Source organism: Microtus ochrogaster, chromosome 2 (genome assembly GCF_000317375.1).
Source record: "Microtus ochrogaster isolate Prairie Vole_2 chromosome 2, MicOch1.0, whole genome shotgun sequence".
Taxonomy (NCBI): Eukaryota; Metazoa; Chordata; class Mammalia; order Rodentia; family Cricetidae; genus Microtus; species Microtus ochrogaster.
The window spans coordinates 56,298,035-56,318,032 of NC_022010.1; the positions used below are offsets into that span (position 1 = coordinate 56,298,035).

Here is a 19,998-nt window from a genome sequence, read left to right on the forward strand (position 1 = left end):
GTCTCCAATGTAAAGTCAGGTGTAATTCTGATAGGTCTGTCTTTATATGTTACTTGATCTTTTTCCTTTGCAGCTTTTAATATTATTGCTTTACTCTATATGTTTAGTGTTTTGATTATTATGTGGCAAGTGGACTTTTTTTTTTGATCCAGTCTATTTGGTGTTCTAATAAGCTTCTTTTATCTTCATAGGCATGTCTTTTTTTAGGCTGGGAAAGTTTTCTTCTATGCTTTTGTTAAATATGTTTTCTGTGCTTTTGAGCTGAACTTCTATACCTATTATTCTTAGGCTTGGCTTTTTCATGGTGTCCCATATTTCCTGGATATTTTCAGTTAAGCTTTTCTTAGATTTAATGTTTTCTTTTACTGATGAGTCTATCTCCTCTATTGTATCTTCAGCACTTGAGATTCTCTCTTCCATCTCTTGTATTCTGATGTTCATACCTGTGTTTGTAGTTCCTCATTGTTTTCTCATGATTTCTCTTTTTATAATTCCCTAGTCCTTGTGTTTTCTTCATTGTCTCCGTTTAAGGTTTTAAGTCTTGAGTAGTTTCTTTCATATATTTTATTTCTTTTTAAGGAATTGGCTGATGTCTTCCAATTTTTTGTTTGGTGTTTTCTCCATTTCTTTGAGGGAATCTCTCATTTTCTCTTTAAGAGTTTCAAACATTCTCCTGAAGTTATATTTTAATTCATTTTCTTCTGCTTCATCTATATTTGGTTTTTGGAGTCTTGATGTTGTAGGGTTTTTTTTTTTTAGGTTTTAGTGATATCATGTGCTCTTTGTGGGTGTTGTGTGTATACTTACCTTCTCTACTCATCTTTTCCTCTAATAGGCATGTTTGGGTCTCTTGGTGAGTCTGTTGATTAATCTTCTAGGTGCCAGTGAATCCAAAGCTCATCTAGTTGTTCCTTATTTTACAGTTAGTGCCATGGTTCTAGTTACCCCTCTGGTTACTCCGTGTTCCTGGAGGTCACTCAGCACTCCCAAGCTTTGCTACACTCCCTTGGAGTTTGCTGTCTCAGGCCTGCTCTATCCTAGGCTTTGATCTGTTTCTGTAAATCCTGGTCTGGATTCACTCCTGCAGAAGTCCCTGACTTGTAGTTGGTCCTGCTAATGTCTTTGGCTCCTATCTACTCCCTCGGAGTTCCCAGGCTTGGATGTTCCCAGACCCACAGAGGATCTGGCTCAGGCTTACTCCCTCAGAGGTCCCAGACTCATGGTGTGACCCAGAGAGGTTTCTGGTTCCTGCCTATTCCCTTTGATGTACCAGACCAATGCCTGGATCCACAGAGGTCCTGACTCAAGCCTACTCCCTCTGAGGTCCCAAACTCATACCTGGACTCACAGAGATCTCTGGTTCCTGCCTATTCCCTTGGAGGTCCCAGATTTATGTTTAGACCCCTAGGGGACCTGGCTCAGACCTAGTTTCTCAGAAGTCCTAGACTCAAGCCCAGACCCACAGGAGTCCTGGCTTAGGTCTACTCCCTTGAAGGTCCCAGATTCACATCCAGACCCTCAGTGGTCTCTGTCTCTGGCCCACTCACTCAGCAGTTACTCCCCTGTATCTGCTCCTGTGGAGTTCGCTGTCTCAGTTCTGCTCTGGCCCAGGTCCACCTGGCTCAACCTTGGTCCACCAACATCCCAGAAGTGGGTCCACTTCCACTCACTTGAAGCTTGCTTCCTCCTGTATGGGTTTTCTGTAAGACACACTAGTCCCTAAGAATGCATAAAGTAGACTACCAAGACACACAAATTGAGCCCATTCCTTGACCTGAAAATGACAAAGCCAAACTAAATGTAGAGTAGGAAATGGTAATATTTAGAACAGTTGGGTTCATGTTGCCATGAGAGATACTCACCATGAGGAATGTAGACTGCATTCCTGACACATTAAACAGGACCCTATTCAGTGGAATTTGTGGTGAAGGTCTTTTGTGAGAGGCAGTATAAAGTAAGTTGTTCACATTATGCAGGCCATATCATCTTCAGTTTCTGAAGTTTGCTGAGTACCTCAAAATCAGGCCTTCCCAGACAGAAAGGAAAAGGCAGAGAGTCTCTAATTGACCAGGATGCATGACACAGGCAGTCAACGATTTCATCTAAAAACAATAGTACAAGGTATCTGAAAGTGGACAAGACTATGAACTCCAAAGTCTGCTCCCCAGTTAGCCATGCCTTCCAACAAGGCCACACCTCCAAAAGATTCCATAATATTCAACAATTGATTCCATCAAGAGTGGACCAAGTGTTTATATAACTGGCTTATGGGAGTCTTTTCCTATTTAAAGCACCACTTTGATGCATGATTAGCTACCTCTCTTGTACATTCTTGACACACAATCCCAGGGGATGGTGTTGCCCACTGTGTGCTGGGCCCTTAACCTCAATTAACAATCTTGATTAAGATAACACCACACAGACATGCCCAATGGCCAATGTGATCTAGTCAATTTCTCAAAGACGCTCTGTCTTTGGATGACTCTCCTCAGAATTATTAAGTCGTCATTAAACTTAACCAGAACATCAACCTTAATATCAATTTGTTAATTGTTGTAGGCACTGTATAGTTACTCGAATTTCAATGAAGAAGCATGTCATCTTTAGTCATAAATACCTCCTGGTTTCTCCCAGCCTTGGGCTAACACTATTCTAACTGATCTGTTTCTGTAAAGAACATTATGTAATATTAGTCCCTTCCAAGCTATGTAGCACAACAGAGTATGGGGTCAAGAGTGGGTAAGAATGTGCCAACATCATGCTTTGGAAAGTGCTTACTTTTGGAATAAAGTAGAGAGAAAATTGTGGAAGTTTTTTTTTTAATTTGGAGGCTGTATAAATTACTTTTCTCTTTCTGTGACATAGTACATAATAAAAACAAGTTAAGGAAGTAAGACGTTATTTGAACTTACAGTTGTAGGGTACAATCCATAATAGTAAAGAGGGCATGACAGCAAAAAAACACGGGCCTCTGATCAGATGGCATTTACAAATGAGAAGGAAACAGAGATAAATGGTGGTGTTTATCTCACTTCTCAATTTTATTGAGTTTAGACCATGGAATGGTTCCTCCCTCATTCACGGCAGGTCTTTCTATCTCAAGGTACCCAGTGTAGATTCCAACTATTAACTATCAGAGAAGCAAAACAATTTGTTTTCAAGATCTTCAGCCGTAACCCAAGTCTGAACTATTTTGAACATAGTCAACATCTGGGCAATTAATCTCGTTTTACTCAGAGAATCAGCGATCAGAGAAAGCAATGGATTCACATCCTAAAGATGTCTTCCATATACTCTTTATCCAGATGGTGTGGGAAAGGAAATCAGCCTGCCAATCATTTTAAAGTTTAGTCTCTCCCTTCTGGTCAGGTGCTCAGTCTTGTCACTGAGATTTACATCATTTGTCTTTTCTCTTTGCTGTCTTCTATTCTACTGCCCATCTTCATCATCTCTGTGCAACGGGAGAAGGGTTCACAAGCACCAAGACCAGTCATGCTTTCCTCTCAAGCTTCCTAGATGTCAAGTTAACTCAGAACAAAAAAAAACCCATTAGCACTGGGTACTACAGAATCCCACAGAATAAAACACAAATGTGCTTCTATAATAGAAACTCTAAAGTATACCTATATCAATCTTACTGTGAGTCAGATGACCTGAGAGTTAGGTGGGTGGCAGTTTCAGGTACCACTTGTCTTATAGTCAAAAGGAAGGAAGGAAGGAAGGAAGGAAGGAAGGAAGGAAGGAAGGAAGGAAGGAAGGAAGGAAAAAAAGAAAAAAAGATGAAAAAGAAAGGAAAACTGGGTCTAGAGAGATATATCAGAAATTAAGAGTAGTGGATGATACCCAGAATACCTTGGTTTGATTCCCAGCACACAAAAGGATCACATCCTTCTGTAACACCAATTCCAAGAGAATAATGGTCTCTAGGGCATCCTTGGGTACCAGGCACTCTTGTGCAACACACATACATGCTGGCAAAACACCCATATGTATAAAAAAAAAATTAAGTAATTAAAAACAAAATATACATGTATATTCTGCTATGCTCCAGTGATTTCTAAGGAATGGGGCCAACATTCAGTAGGCAGTGTGACTTCAGATTTACTACAATAAACCTTCTATAAAGTCATCCAAGGACAGGAGCACTACTCAACTGACAAAAGCTTCTGAATAAAAAAAGAAAGATTCCTCAAATCCTGTCTCCCCTTCTGTTTTCCAGAGTGTGCAGTTATCCAATATCATATCCGACCCTCTGCTTCCCTTCTGCCGGAAGCAATGATAGTTTCTATATGCAACTAGAAGTCCAGGAGGAGTAGGTACTCTGCCTATTCAAGCCTTGTTCACTGAGATGCGGCCTCTTACATCTTATCACCACCAGGTGGCACTTGAAGAACAAGTTTGACAATGGATGGCGCTCCACCCAGTGTGTGCTTAGGCTTGGCCGTTGAGCCTGTGGCTTCTGGCTGGGTCCCAGCTGTGATGATCCTCCCAGATGTTCCGTGCACCATGTGAAGTTTTAAGAGAGTCTCACAAGGTGCATGGGATGGGGGAGGGGGAAAGGTTAGAACTGCACCTGCAGTGATTGCCTCTAGAACTGTAACCAGGCTTAAGACAAAGCAGACTCTTAGAAGAGAGAAAGCATAGTTCATGAGGAGGTATGTTTCACTACTAAAGAGCTTAACGACTTTGCTAATTCATTCAAAAAGAAGTAGGGAATATTCGCTGGGTGGGGGGGTGGATCTTAAGGGTTTGGGATAATGGTAAAAAGAACACAAAAGCCTGGTTTTATTGATGTGGATCTTTTGAGTGGATATTCTAGATTTAATGGTGGAATTTTACTCAATTTAAAAGAAACAGTGGCAAAAGTTTGTTCGAATGCTTGATTGAAGCATTCATCATAAGATGACCTACTGGAAAGGAATTGGAGATACCTGATACCCCTCAGCTTAGTGCTGATGAAGAGATTTGAGGCTCAGGTAAATTGGGAAGCTGGAGTGGTCACACCATGCAAAACCCAATCCCCCACAATGGGAGTCTCAGAGGACACACCCATCACCAACCCTATAAGATGCAAAATTGTGAGAGGGGCAGCAATGCATTTGAAGTGTTTTGATGACATCCTTCTTCTTTGCCAGACCTTTGGGGTGGAGATGCTGCTATTTGGTTAAATGAATTAAATGCAGCGGGTTTAATTGTGTTCCATGGTAGCAGGAGCCAAGTGGCAGCACTGAATTACCAAAGCAAATTGTAAGAGGCAGCACAAGCAAGTGGATTTTATGGTGGTATGACTCATATGGACCTTTAATACTGACTAATCAGTCATGGTGCTTCCGGACATGTAATGTATGTATGAGTGATAACAAGCCTACTAAATTTTGTTTGATCTATATAAGCAGAAAAAAATCTCAAATAAATGATAAAAAGGCTGCATTGAGCCGGGCGGTGGTGGCGCACACCTTTAATCCCAGCACTCGGGAGGCAGAGGTAGGCGAATCTCTGTGAGTTCGAGACCAGCCTGGTCTACAGAGCTAGTTCCAGGACAGGCTCCAAGCCACAGAGAAACCCTGTCTCGAAAAAACAAAAACAAAAACAAACAATAAAAAGGCTGCATTGGATCATGCCAATTGATCTGCCCATCATTCAATTTCCAGACTTAAGGCAGTTTGCAGACTCTGAACCCCTTGAATGAAGAAACACCCAGATTCCCTTGAGGAAGGATCTTGATAAAATACCTAAAAGTATTCCTGGTGATCCCAAGAAATACTGTGGCTCTCCAGTTAAATAGGGACTTATGCAGGTCAGGTGATTAATGAAGGTTTGGCTGAAGTCCAACTCACAGTCCAGTAGGCCCAGTGGGTCACCAAACTTATTCTGTGGTTATTTCCTCAGTTCCAAAATTTATAATTGGGATAGATATGCTTAGATTTTGGCAAAAATCATTCTGGTTCCATGCCCTGTGGAGTGAGAGATATTATGGTTCAAAGGTAGAATGGAAGTCTTTAGAGTTGCCCTCTGCCAAGGAAAATAGTGAATCAAAAATTGTATCACATCCCTAGAGGAAACAAAACATTGTTGCCTCTAATAAGAACTTGAAGGATCCAGGAGTGGGGTTCCCACCACATCTTCCTTTAACTAGCTCCTCCCTCTGCCAAGTGGAAAAAACAGATGGATTGTGGAGAATGACAGCTGACTATCAAGAACTCAATTAGGCAGCGACTCTGATGGCAGCTTCTGAACAAGAAATAATGTCCTTGCTTGAGCAGCTTACCATACACCCCAATAATTGGTGTACTGGAAGCTAAAACAAGAAAGGAGCCCCAGTTAAGAAAATGCCTCCATATTTCAGGCTGCAGGAAAACTTGCAGGGTATTTTTTTTAATTATTAATTGATGGCGAGGGGCTCAGCCCCTTGTAGATAGTACCATTCCTGGGCTTGTGGCTCTAGATTCTATAAGGAGGATGAACAAGCCATGATGAGCAAGCTAGTTAGCAATATCCCTCCATGGCCTCTGCATTAGCTCTGGCCTCTAATTTCCTACCCTGTTTGAGTTCCTTTCCTGACTTTCTACGATGATTAACAGCCACATAAAAGTGTGAGTCAAAAATACTTTTTCCTTCTCAAGATGCTTTTGGTCTTCATTTTTCATCATAGTAACAAAATCACTGACTAAGATGCATGATCTGCAGATATTGATCTAGCAAATGCCTTTTTGGGACATATACCCATAAGGACCACTTTCAGTTGGCAAGGCTAGCAGTATATCTTTACAATTTTACCTCAGAGATCTATTCTCCAGCTGTGTCATAACATAGTCAGAAAGGCTCTGGATCCTATATCTCTTCCACAATGTATCACATTGCTGTACTATATTGATGACACTATGCTGATTTGACCAAGTGTATAAAAGGTAGCAATCACTTTGAACTCATCAGTAACGTATATAAAAAGGATGGAAAATAAATCCAACCAAAATGTAGGCCCATATTTCTATATGGTGTGGCAGCCAGGCTCTGAAGCCATAGGCCCCCCCTGAGGTGATCAGGTAGCCCTGCAGACAGGCTGTCACTGCCCTAACAAAGGGTCAGGATGTTGTTGCTCTTTTCTTTGTAATTTGGAGTATGTCTGATAGAGATGCTAATTCAAGCCAGTGACAGCTAGCATACACAGCAGACAGTTCCATGCAGACATGACAAAACGCCATTCACCTGGTTACCTAGGAGACAGAATACTGGTGCCCCCCCCACCACCACTCACTTTATGTTTTGGTATAAAAGCTGTTTGGAGAATAAATGAGAGGAATTCTTCAGGATTTGAACTCAAGACTTCATGAGGGACCACTGAGAATCTCCCTCACAATTAAGCCATGTGAGTTGTGTCTTTATTGCCACGCCTCCACGTTAGTCAGAGAGAGTTTATGTTGGGGTCTGGTTGAGAGAAATAATTTATGGTCCGGGCTAGCACTGGACCCCGACACCAAAATTCAAGAGTCTTCTACCTCAGCGACATTCTGAGGAGTCCAGTGGTATGATGCCTGCAGGCATATTACTTTGCCTGTATGTATATGTACTATGTAAATTCTTGGTCTCTGTAGAGGCCAGAAAAGGGCATTCAGAGTCTTGGGAGTTAAACCCAAGGTTCACTACATGGGAGGTTCACGTAGTGAACCTCCATGTGGGTTCTGGAAATCAAGCCTGGGTCCTCTGAAAGAGTAGAAACTATTCTTATCTGCTGGTCCTAACTCTAGCTCCAACAAATCACTATTTTCAAACTATTGGAGTAAACTGGATTAAATTTATCTGTTATGAAAGTTTCTACCTCAGTGTCTTATTTTACAGACTTTTTAAGTTAAAAGTGTCTTTTATAAGGGCTATAGGTCACAAGTACACAACTTGAAATGTTTATTTGGCCAGCACCTAAATTATTTTCTCTGCTTTGTAATATTTTTCCTTTTTATTCTATTTTTATTATTTACATCATCTTTTACATCTATTTTGATCCCCTCTTTTCCCTCTCTCAAGTCAGTCCAGATTCTCTCTCTACCCACCCAACTTTAAGTTCTTTCTCAAAAACACAACCCCAATACAACAAATCCTAAAAAAACAAAACAGCATCCAAAAAGGAAAAATCAACAAACTATAGCCAAATTAAAGCATACAATTTAAAAAAAAATCCAACGAGACAAAATAAAACAAAAAGAAATGTATATGGAGTCCATATAGGTTAGTCAGCTACTCTTGATCGTGAAGCCTACACTGGAGTGGTTGGTATGTCACTATTGGAGAAAACTGCTTTCCCTCTCCCCGCAGCTATAAATGACAGTTGAGTTGTTAACCTTTACCCTTGTGACTAGGTTTTCATTCAGCCATTCATTCATTCACTTTCTTCAAAACATAAAAAAGTGAAAAAAAATCCAATCACATCAAAGTTGGACAAGACAAGCCAACAGGAAGAAAAGGGGCCAAAAGAATATATATGACTAACAAATTCTCACACACAAGAATCCCATGAAAACACTAAACTGGAAACCATAATATATATGCAGAGGACCTGGTGCAGACCCCTGCAGGCCCTGTCCATGCCACCTCAGTCTCTGTGAGTTCATAGGAGCTTTATTCATGTTAATACTGGAGACTGTGTTCTTGGCATCCTCTGTTCCTTCTGGCTCTTCCAGTCTTTCTGCCTTCTCTTTCGCAGGGTCATCTGAGCTCCGAGGGGAGGGATTTGATGGAGACATTCCATTTAAGGCTGAGTGTTCAAAGGCCTCTCACTCTCCAAAAACAAATGTCTGTTTATGAGTCTCTATATTTGTTACCACCTTGTTGAAGGAAGCTCTTCTGATGATGACTGAGCAGAGCAAGACACTGATCTATGAAAATATCAGAATACCATTAGGAGTCATCTTATCGCTGTATCCCCCCTCCTTTTGTAGGACACTGTTATTTAGTTTTGCCATAAGTCTCTGGGATATCTAGGCTCAGGGTCTTTGGTCATCCAAGCAGTATCCCATGTGGGTTTCATCTTGTGGAGTCAAATCAGTTTCTGGTTGGTTACTCCCAAAAGCTTTGTGCCACAATGGCCTTAGCATATCTTGCAAGGAAATACACCTTTGTACATAAAGGGATTGTGGCTAACTTGATGTGTAAGTTTCTCTTTTAGTAGAGTGCAGAATAATTTATGGTACCAAAAATGTTGGAACATGGGGTTTGAGGGTCTATAATGGGGAATGACCTTGAATTCAATGGCACAGGAAAAGATTTTCTGAACTTTCTGCCATAAACATGGGCAGTGAGATCAACAGTTAATAAATGAGATGTAACATGATTAATAAAAACTCAATGTCAGATATTGGGGTTCAACCTGGAGGTCAGAAAAGCAAAACAGCCAGCCACAAGCTCAACCTCAGTCCAAAAAATGGTGATCATTAGCAGGAAAACAATATTTTCCTAGGCATTGTTTTGCTTTTAACCTACTAAGATGTTAGAACTAGATTCAAGAACTTAGCTATACAGTAATAGAATGAAAAATATAAGTACATAATACTTAGAAATTTTATTGTATCAAGACTAACTGAAAACATTTTCAAAAGTTTCCAAAATAAATGGAAAAGTGAATCAATGGGTATGCTGTAAAATATATGGAAAGCTGAAATACCTACAAAATTTATTACTATGTAAATTATGTATCTATAAAATATTAAATAACTCAGAAAAACCTACATGAAAAAGAATGGAGATAAGACAATATGATTATGAAAGATATTGAGAATTATGCTAAGCTATATATTTGAAAGCACTTTTAAACCGGCATTAAAATGAGCACATATATTGTCTTTAGCAAATGACTAGAGAGATTAGAATAAATTGTTATAGCATATGTTTATAAGTATGATCCTCAAGCTAGCAAAAAAACATGTAGTTTAATAAAAGCTGGACAAGAAACATGATAAAGTGAAATATGCATATTAAAATGGAAGTAGATGCTGCTTGTTTTAGTCAGTGTTCTCTAGAGGAACAGAACTGATAGAATGAGTGTATACATAGATAAAGAAAGGGGTTTTCTTAAAGTAGCATACAGGTTGTGGTTTGGCTAGCCTGGCAATGGCTGTCTACCAAAGAAAGTCAAGAATCTAGTAGTTGTTCAGTCCACAAGGCTCGGTGGATCGGCTGATCTTCAGTGCGTGTTGGAACCCTGTCTCTACTTTTCCAGCACACACTGGGGCTAGAAGCATGCACTAATATCTGACATTTTTATGTGGGTTCTGGAGATAGAACTCAAGTCTTCATGCCTGCCAGATGATCACTTTACTTACAATGTTTTTTTTCAACCATCAATCTCCTTTTCATAATAAAAAATTGAAAAAATAATCAGAGTAATAAGATATTTCTTACTCATACTAATAGCCAGCATTTGTTAAATGGCTATTTAACAATATGTTTAATATTGTTAAATATTAAAATATTGTTAAACAATATGTTTAAATACAAAAATGAGAAAAAAAAGCTTCTTTAACTATTATTTAGAATTAAAGTGAGATATAAATTTGGAAAAGAAAATCCATGCATTTGTCTTAGTGATGGTTACTGTGGTTACTATTGCTGTGATGAAACACCATGACCAAGAACAAGCTGGGGGGACAGAAGGGTTTATTAGGCTTATACTTCCACATCATAGTTCATCATTGAAAGAAGTCAGAATAAGAAATCAAATAGGGAGGAAGCTGGTACAGAGGCCATGGATGGGCACAGCTTACTGGCCTGCTCTTCATGGCTTGTTCAGTCTGCTATCTTATAGAACACAGGGCCACCTACCAAGGGGTGGCCCTACCCACAAATGGCTCAGGTCTTCCCCATCAATCACTAATTAAGAAAGTGTCTAAGAGTTATATCTTCTGAGGGCATTGTCTCAATTAAGGTTCCCTCCTTTCAGATGACTCTAGCTTGTGTCAAGTTGGCATCAACTAGCCAAGAGAGGATGTGTGAGGGATGACTATGTGCATGGAAAATTACCAGAATCGGTCAAAGACTTTGCTTCTGTAAAATTTAGCAAGGATTCAAAACACAAATTAATTTATAATAGCAACAAATCTTCCTAGCTACTAATAGCCACCAAAGTTTCACTTAAAAATAAGGTATAATTCAGGATAGTGAACAAATAAAAAAACCAAGGCATTCGATTAGTAGAAATTTCAAAAATCATACATAGAGAAAAATGTGAGCTCTCCTAAAAAGGAAAGACTTGAATAAACATGTCACAAGATAATGAAGAAGAAATTACACTAAAAATGGCTATCAGCCTTCCAAAAGCTCTATATAGAAAAAAATAATAATTATCAAATAAAGAAATCAAAGAAGATATGCATGTTGAAAAGATACAAAGAATTCAAATCACTAAAATAACTGTACTCCTGAAAGTGAGGCAATGAGTTTGTGCAATTTCAAAGACATCCTACTCAGAACTAACTAGAGAATCCAAATGTGTCTGAACAGGAAAACCTCATCCTTTGTCAGAAGCCACTGCACCTCCTGACTTCAAAATGTACCATGAAGCAGTAATTAATCAAAACAACATGGCATTTACAAGACACAGATGCACAGACCAGCACAGCAGAACACAGACACTGTGATTAAACTCACATATCGACAGAGAACTGATTTTCAATTAAGGAGATAAGGACACACACCCAGACCCTGGGAATGGTTGTTGATGTTAAAAAATGCTGTGCCAGGGAAGTTGGATAACCCAGAAGGAAAACAGTCGTCAATTCCATATAAGAGACCAACATCAGAGAAGAAGAAAATATTTGCAAACTCCACATCTGAGAAGGGTTTAGCATTTCAAGACCTATAAGAGCTTAAGAACTCAAGAAAATTAAGCTACTCAAATTTATGGGTAATGAACCTAAACAGACATTCCTCAAAGAAGTATACAAAATAGCTAATAGATATATGAGAAAGTGTTGTATTACGGGGAGCGGCGGGGCTGCATCCCCAGCACCCCGTTGCCCGCAAGGCTAGCTTTACCTGAAATAATTACACGGACACTGTATTCATTTAATCACTGCTTGGCCATTTCTATCTAGCCTCTTCTAGGCTAACTCTCACACCTGGACTAGCCCATCTCTAATAATCTGCTGTAGCCCACAAGGTGGCTTACCAGGGAGATTCTAGCCTACGTCCATCCTGGGTCAGAGCTTCATCACGTGTGCCTCAGAGAGCAGCTCTCGCCTCTGCCCGCAAGAGTGGAGCATCATGTCTCTCTGAGGCATCTGCCCCTGAGCGGAGAGCTGTCTAGTCTGACCTCACTTCCTCTTCCGCCCAGCGTTCTGCTCCTCCCACCTACGTTCTAACCTATCAGGGCAAGCAGCTTCTTTATTTAATCAACCAATGACCTTCCTCCATCAAGAAAGAAAATGCTTAACACCACTAATCATCACAAAAAAATGCACGTAGAAACCACCAGAAGATGGCCACTTACCCCAGAAGAATAGTTACTATTAAAAGTACCAAAGTCAAGAGAAGTGTGGATGTGGAGAATGGAATCAGTTCGTGCTGTACTTGAAATGTAACACACTAGGAAGGGTTCTCAAAAAGTAAAAAAATAAAAAAAAGAATTGTTAAATGATCAAGCTCTTCCACTATTGGAAACGAAATCAATAAATTTTCATGTTGAGATGTCTTGACTTCCATGTTCTCTGTAGCACTAGTCACAACAGATGCAGGGCGAAGCTACTGCCTGCCTAGAACTGATGAGTGGAGTGAGAATCGTGACCCCGCCCCCACTCTGAGTGAATATCATTTGCCCATAAAAAGGAAATTCTATCATGTGCAGCACTGTGGGTGTTACGAGAGGTTCATCCATGTCAAGCAGAATAATCAAAAACGTAAAGAAAAGTACCACATGGTCTTATCTAGGTATGGAATCTACAAAACCCATGTCCGAGTTGAGAGTATAGTGGTGGTCAGTAGAGTCTGGGTTAGTAGAGGGTAGGAGGGATAAGGAGAGGTTGATCAACAGGACGAAGCTCTAATTCAATGTCAGTGAGACTTCTTGGTGCAAATGTCCAGAAGTAATTATAGATAATGATTAGGTGTTGTATATCTTTAAAACCTAGCAGAAAACATTTAAGTTTTAGGTACAAAAAAAAACCTGATGAATGTCTGAATAAGCAGATAATCTGCTATCAAAATGTACATGGTACTCCATAAATATCTTTAATTTTTATGTATCAGTTAAAATAAATCTAATTTTAATTTCAAAACTTAAAGACATTAATATTAATAAAGCCCCATTTGAATTTACTGCTGCCTGCAATGACATTATAAAAACAGTTTTCTCCTTATTTTTAAAATGGCAATTGCTGCTAGCCAGTGCAAGCTTTAATTTAGAATGCTTTGTCTTAAACTTAAATGCTATTCAGGGACAGAAAACATAAATGCACACTACCATTTATTTATGCCTGTCTGATGGTGGTGGCCCATTAGGCCCTCAGGTTCTGTTGATGATGGTCCGCGCCGCAGTGTCGATAATGAGACAGGCGTGTTCTCTGACCTAGAGATACCGTGACAATGTTACAGAAATCAAGTAAATATTGACCAAACACTCCTTCCCATGACAGCACATTATAAGAGCAGGCTATTAAGTAAAATTTGATAGATTGCTACACAAATTCTCTTGAGCAGTTCACCAAAATACTAGAACTGGCCTATTGTTTTTATATTCAAGTTTGAAGCAATAGTTTGTGATCTACTATCTCCATGGAGATCATATCATCTATATTCTAAACTGATCGTCTGCTCCACAAATCCTAGATTCATACTGTTGATACTTAATTAACATACTCCCTCAAGTATAAAATAGGCATTTAAAAATGACAATATTAGAGCAGAATTCTTAATCCTCCCTCCAAAGCTTGCTCTCCCTCTGTACATATTTGTGAAAGTTCTCTTTACTGCTAAAACCCTTACTTTGGGTAAGATAATTCTCTCCTCTCCCTCGTTCTCCATCCCTGTCCCTCAGGAAGCCTTCCCATCGGAGTAGAACCTTAATCCCTCCTCCTCTTTTCTACCTCTTCGGTCTACACAGTTTCCATCTGTCTCCTGACTACTGTAGCTGTCTCTTCAAAATGCTCCTTCGTTCTTGTCCTGTAAGGCATCTTTTCCACATGCCAGTGAGAGAGCCTTCTAGATTATAGATCAAATTCTCACATTTCCTTGGTTTATATATTTCCCTGGATCAAGATGGAGCAGAATAAAAACCCTGCCACTTTTTTAATTTAAAGAATATATAGTAACAGTGAGACAAATCACACGCTACCAATTATGACTATAGTTCCAGCTGCCACGGGCTAGGATTTTCCTATTTCCATTGATCTCCTCCCCATCATATACCTCTGTCCACCAGGGGAGCTGTCTATGGATGGGCATTTTATTATATTAACCTATAAGATAAGATCTCAGCTTCACCCTCTACCTCAGGGGCACATATGCCAGGCTTTCCTTCTAAGCTTTGTTTTGACACTCAGACACTCCCTCGCGCCTACTGTCCTGAGTCCTCTGCTGTCTCCCATGAAAATCTGTTCTCAATAAAGAGTCTTAAACATGGGGCTAAAGAGTTGACTCAGCAGTAAAGGGTTCAGCTCCCAGCAACCAGTTTCAACTGCCAGCAACCAGTTCAAGCTTTAGAACTCTCTCCTGGCCTCCACAGGCACCAGACACACACTTGTAGAGTAGAGACACACACTGGCAAAACTCACATACACATAAAATAATAATGAATAATTTTTCCTTCTAAACAAATAAAAAAGAATTTTACACTCAATTCACCATAAACATAAATGCTTGTCCATGGCCTTCTTGTATAACCAATCAATTTCAGAAATTGTCAAGGATGTGGAAATAAGTTTTCTTTCACTACTCTCTGCATGACGGATTTTTCCAGAACCCCTGGAAATTTTTAAAAATAGTATTTCCAACTAGCACTATTGTATCCAGTGTTTCTGTCACAACAGGTTGTCCTACAGCTTACCTTTTCTTTTTAAAGTAAATATAGGAAAGAGCACCGATGACACATGAAATGAGAAATAAAATGATGAATATAATTGCAGTTATCCTGAAGTGATCCACGGTACCTGGAAAACACAGACCAGAGCATGGTGTTTCTTTGGTTATACTGTACTGTCATCTTGGAGCCTTTAACTTACTTGTAATGTTTTCTGGGTTTGCCTAATTGACATTCAAATTTACTCTATGTTTTCTAATTACCACAGAAGGAAAGGTAAATTCTTATAGAGTAGTTCCTTCTTCCCTTGAATATAATTAGGGAAGTGCAAGCCTGGGTGGAGGAGAAGCTCAGAATTCTCCACTCTGCAATCTTGAACGATTTCCTACTGTTACATTCAGGGAAAGTGGAAAATCTTGCTTTCAGTTGTGTATCCATCCCTTAGTGACCCCATAGTCTCCAGTGGATATTGCCAGTGACAGCCCTGACTAAATGAAGTGGGCCAAGGAAAGACCAAAAGTCATGAGCCTAGGAGAGTGGGTGTGGGGAGAAGGGGTGTGAGGCTGGGGTGAGAGGAGCAAGAGGGAGATAAGGAAGAGGAAAAGAAGAAAGGAATCAGTGTATGAAATTGCCAGAGATATAACCTAACAAAAAATAAATAATTTTCATTTTAAGTTGAAAAAGAAATTTTAAATTAAAAACTTGCTTCTTAAAAGATTAAAAAAGTTCCTTAAAAGAACTTGAAGAAGATGTTTATACAATCTGCCAGATAATATGAAGAAAAGAAGTCATGGATTTTGAAATGAAGTGAAAGCTACCCCAGATGCTTTAATGTACTTTTAATGAGAGGTTCACAAAACAAATCAGTTAACAGGAGTAAATTCTCCATGAGTTGAGAAAACATTCAGAATTTACTGATGGTTAGTGAGTCTCCTTGGTGCGTGGGTTAATGTGACAAAGTTCTGGAAAAATTGGATCCTTCCCACTAGCCCTAAAACAAAATGTCAGTCATTATATCTTAATATTGGGACAACACAGAACAGATCTTCTTACCAAATTATACCATTTCAGGGTCTCACTTCATTCTCATTTCAGGACTGAACGCTGTCAGTATATAGGAGCAGGAACAAGACTGATAGCCAGAGGTTTACTGTACCCTGTGTTACCAAGTGAGAACCTAGAAAACTCATAACCTTTGTACTGATGTACAGCATGGAAGGAAAGAGAACTTCACAGAACTTCCTATTCTGGATTTGCAGTAAACTGCTTGCCTTGTCAATGTACATAAAAGAAAGAAACTATAGTCTTTGATTTTTATTTTAAGATTCATGGAGTACTGTTCCACTTCTCTCAAACACTTACTGTGTAAATAGTATAAATTTAGTGGTCGATGTAGTCTTCTAAGCCTTATGTTCTCTTGCAGAATAATTAGGATCCCATTATTGTAGATTCTGGTAGCAAGCCTCTTTCTATGTCCTATGTTCGTATTTAAAACTGAGTTTTGTCCCAACTGTGTCCCCATAGGCTGGCATCTGAAATTCAGTAGACACAAAGACCCCAGGATCTTCATACCTGTGTCTTTCAGATTCTAGGGTATTAGCCAGGAGAAGCAGGGAGAAAAGAATTCCTCCAACACATTCCACTCTCTGACAAGTGTGTTGTAAGGGCCTTAAGCAGGGGAAGGTTTCACTACGGTGGATGACTGTTTCCTTAGCTCTCTGAAGCCTGTACTGCATCCATGAATCTGAAATCAAATCAAGGTATGCCATGTAGCATGCTTTGGTCTACAAAACTCAAATGAAAAGTTGGTGAGCTTTAGATAGCATAGAGTTAATGAAAATCTACAGGCTGTGTGGCAATTCCGGACTGCTTTATTTCATACAGGTATTTATTATTTCAAATAATTTGTTTGCTTGTGGCAAGATGGTCACCAACTCTCTGAGCCGTGGAACAAAAATAATTAGACCACTTCCCCACAATGTGCAAGATTCACTGTTATCTTGCATCCCCTGTTAAAGCTAGAAGGAAGACTTTACTTGACATCAGAGAATAGTGGAGGCTGGATGACTGGTTCGAGAATTTTCAGATGCTAGGCAATGTATTTTGCCATTAATCAAAGTAAAACAGTTGGGAGGGAACTAGAAAGAAAGTACAAATTCCCTTCCAGTTTAGACAGTTTGGAGTAGAGAATCTGAGAGAGAAATGAATTAATACTCTTGACTGTTGAAATATTAGGATAACCCTTCTTGACTGTGGAAATATTAGGATAACCCTTTCCTTGATAAAAGTTTTGTGACTGGAGATTTCTTTAGGCTACTCCTGATATGTTCAAATGTTACTCTATCTTTTTGCTAGGTTTATCTTCTACATTTCCCATAGTAAAAGTAATAATTATAATCAATAAAACGATTCCCTCAAGAATGTTAACAGATAGAACCATCGAAAAGCCCTTAGTGGTTGACTTTCATCACTATATCTTGGATTAACCATGGGGATAATGCCACTCACTGTGATGGCAGTGCTGCTAATTAGTGCAAACAAGAAACAAACTAATTGAACAGGCTTGTGAGGGTTGAGACACATTAAAACTAGCCTGAAGCCAGTGGTAATATTGGTAGAAACAAAATATTCTATGGCTGTGAAATATGAAATGAATAAGAGGAGATGAATGCATAAACGTTTAGGAGAGAATGATTTGAGATTCCATGAGAGTGAGAGATGAGGACAAGTCACTTACAGTAGTAGCTCTGCTTCCATAGCGTGCTCCTAGTATTTACCTGGACATTGAGAGGATTATGGAAATGGAGCTGAGCTTTATAGACTATGAACAACATTTCTAGACTCTACAGGAGGAAGTGACAGAAACAGTTCATTGGAAACCCAGGAACTCCACCACTTGATCTAGGGCTCTGAGGAAGATCGAAAACGACACTTTTGTTCTGGGAATGGAGGTTCAAAGCTCAGTAACTGAAGAAAGGAGTTATAAAGACCAGGTAGACAAGGCTGTGAAAAGAAAAGCTGTAAAATAATAAAAGGATTGATGTGTGATTAAAAAATGTTGTAAAATAATAAAAGTGGGGTTTTTGAAAGTAATTGATAAGAGATGGCTTGAGTTCAAGAGTCACCTAATCTGGGCCCAAGTAGCCAAAAATGTAAATAATCCAAATATCTATCAACTGAAGCATAGATAAGTGAGGTGTGGTGTATCTGTACTACAGAATACTTTTTACTCATGGAAAAATTCAAGTAATGATAATGTCACCGTGCGGATCAACCTTGAAAACTCTGCTACATGAAAGAAGTTAAAGGCAAAGAACAACATATAATGTTTTGTTTGTATATGAAGTAACCACAATAGATAAATCCATCTGCATGTAAAACAAGCTGGTGACTACCGGGCAATCGGGAAGCCACACACTGCAGCCATTGGAAATTTTGCCACTGCTAGAAGGTGTTTGGTTTCTTCAGGGAATCATGGAAGTGTTCTGTAATTACACATCAGTGATAACTGCAAAGTACTTAGAAAATACCAACAACCTTCAAATCATACATTTTAATAGAACACATTCTATCTTAATTTAAAAAATAAAAATAGTATGTGGAAAAAAGTAAAAGTGACTAATGCACTAAAGGAAAACTAAAATGATGAGTGAAAGCAGTTAAGTAAGGGAAGAGTTGCTATAAAGAATCCCACTGCTCAATTTAGTCAGAGACAGGCTCTCACTAGATAGCTGTGGTTGTCCCAAAACTCATTATGTAGACCAGGCTGGCCATGAACTCACAGAGATCCTCATGCTTCTACCTCCTAAGAGTTGGGATTAAAGGTGCATGCTACTATGCCCAGCTTCATTGCTTGAGTTCTTAATCATATATATGCATTATATTGGTTTACTTCTTCAAAAACAGCTGATTAACATGAATATTTTTCATTATGGATTTTTAAAAAGATAAATATGTCTACTCTCTCATCCTCTCTTGTGTGTCTGTGTATGTGCATGCTTCTGCATGTGTAAGTACATGCTTGTATGCATACATGTGTGTAAATGCCTGAGCTTCTTTGTGCATTTGAATGTATCTGTGTGGGAATGTATGTACTGGAAGCCGGGGATCAATCAGAGGAGCTGTCTAGCTTGTGATTTTGTTAGTTTTATTTCATTTTTCTAAGATACTTTCACTGGGACCCAAGGATCACTGATTACTCCAGGCTGACTGGCCAGTGAGCCCAGGGATTTGCCTTTCCTCACTTCCCCAGCTCTGGGATCACAAGGACACACCTATACCTGGCTTTTTATGTGGGTGCTGGGGTTCAAACTTGGGTTTCCATGCTCTCATGGCAAGCATTCTACAGACTAAGCTGTTTCACCAGTTCCAACTCCCCCCCCCCCAGATTTGCTGTCACTTCTACTTACCCTCTTGCTTTACTGGCAGAGGAACTATCTTCTCTTCATGTCCTACGGGGTGAGTCATAGACACAACCAGGTGCTGGAGGCCCAAGGACCTGACAGCTTTCAAAGAGATGTTGTATATTTTAGTGATGGTCACTGTGCTATTTGGGTTCTCAGTAAAGTACTCTTCCTGTGTGAGCACTAGGACTTCTGAAGGATAAATGGAGATTCCAGGAGCAGGCTTTCCCACCCCTGAACAATGAAGGTTAAGGAGATCTTCAGAGCCAGGAACAGGATGGAGTTCTGTTATTAATTCAGGAACAACTGAGGCAAAGAGAGAGAAATGAAGTTAATATAATCAATTTTAGTATGCTGTTAATGAATGGCTTCCCCCACGCATTTTTATATGACACATAAATGCTGAAAACATATTCCTTTTAGGTACCACCCATCACATATCATAAAACTTTCAATACCTTTTGCTCTGTTTACTGGCTGTTATCTTAACTTCTATGCAATTATAAATTATATTATACACACCCCCAGTATTTCACACTTACAGCAGCACAATAACAAACTCCTGTTTTCTCACTAGTCCTGGGATAAATTGCTTGA

General features: G+C 39.4%; 1 protein-coding gene across 1 annotated transcript in view; it reads right to left on the reverse strand.

Annotated features, from left to right (window-relative positions):
* LOC101993376 (OX-2 membrane glycoprotein-like) overlaps positions 1 to 19,998 on the reverse strand; it is a 61,327-nt gene that overhangs the window by 26,519 nt on the left and 14,810 nt on the right. Inside the window, exons 3-4 of the mRNA XM_013351871.1 lie at positions 19,408 to 19,707; positions 15,026 to 15,128 (exon numbers count right to left, since the gene is read on the reverse strand). Coding sequence (XP_013207325.1) covers positions 15,026 to 15,128; positions 19,408 to 19,707 — 403 coding nt within the window. The remainder of the gene's footprint in view (positions 1 to 15,025; positions 15,129 to 19,407; positions 19,708 to 19,998) is intronic.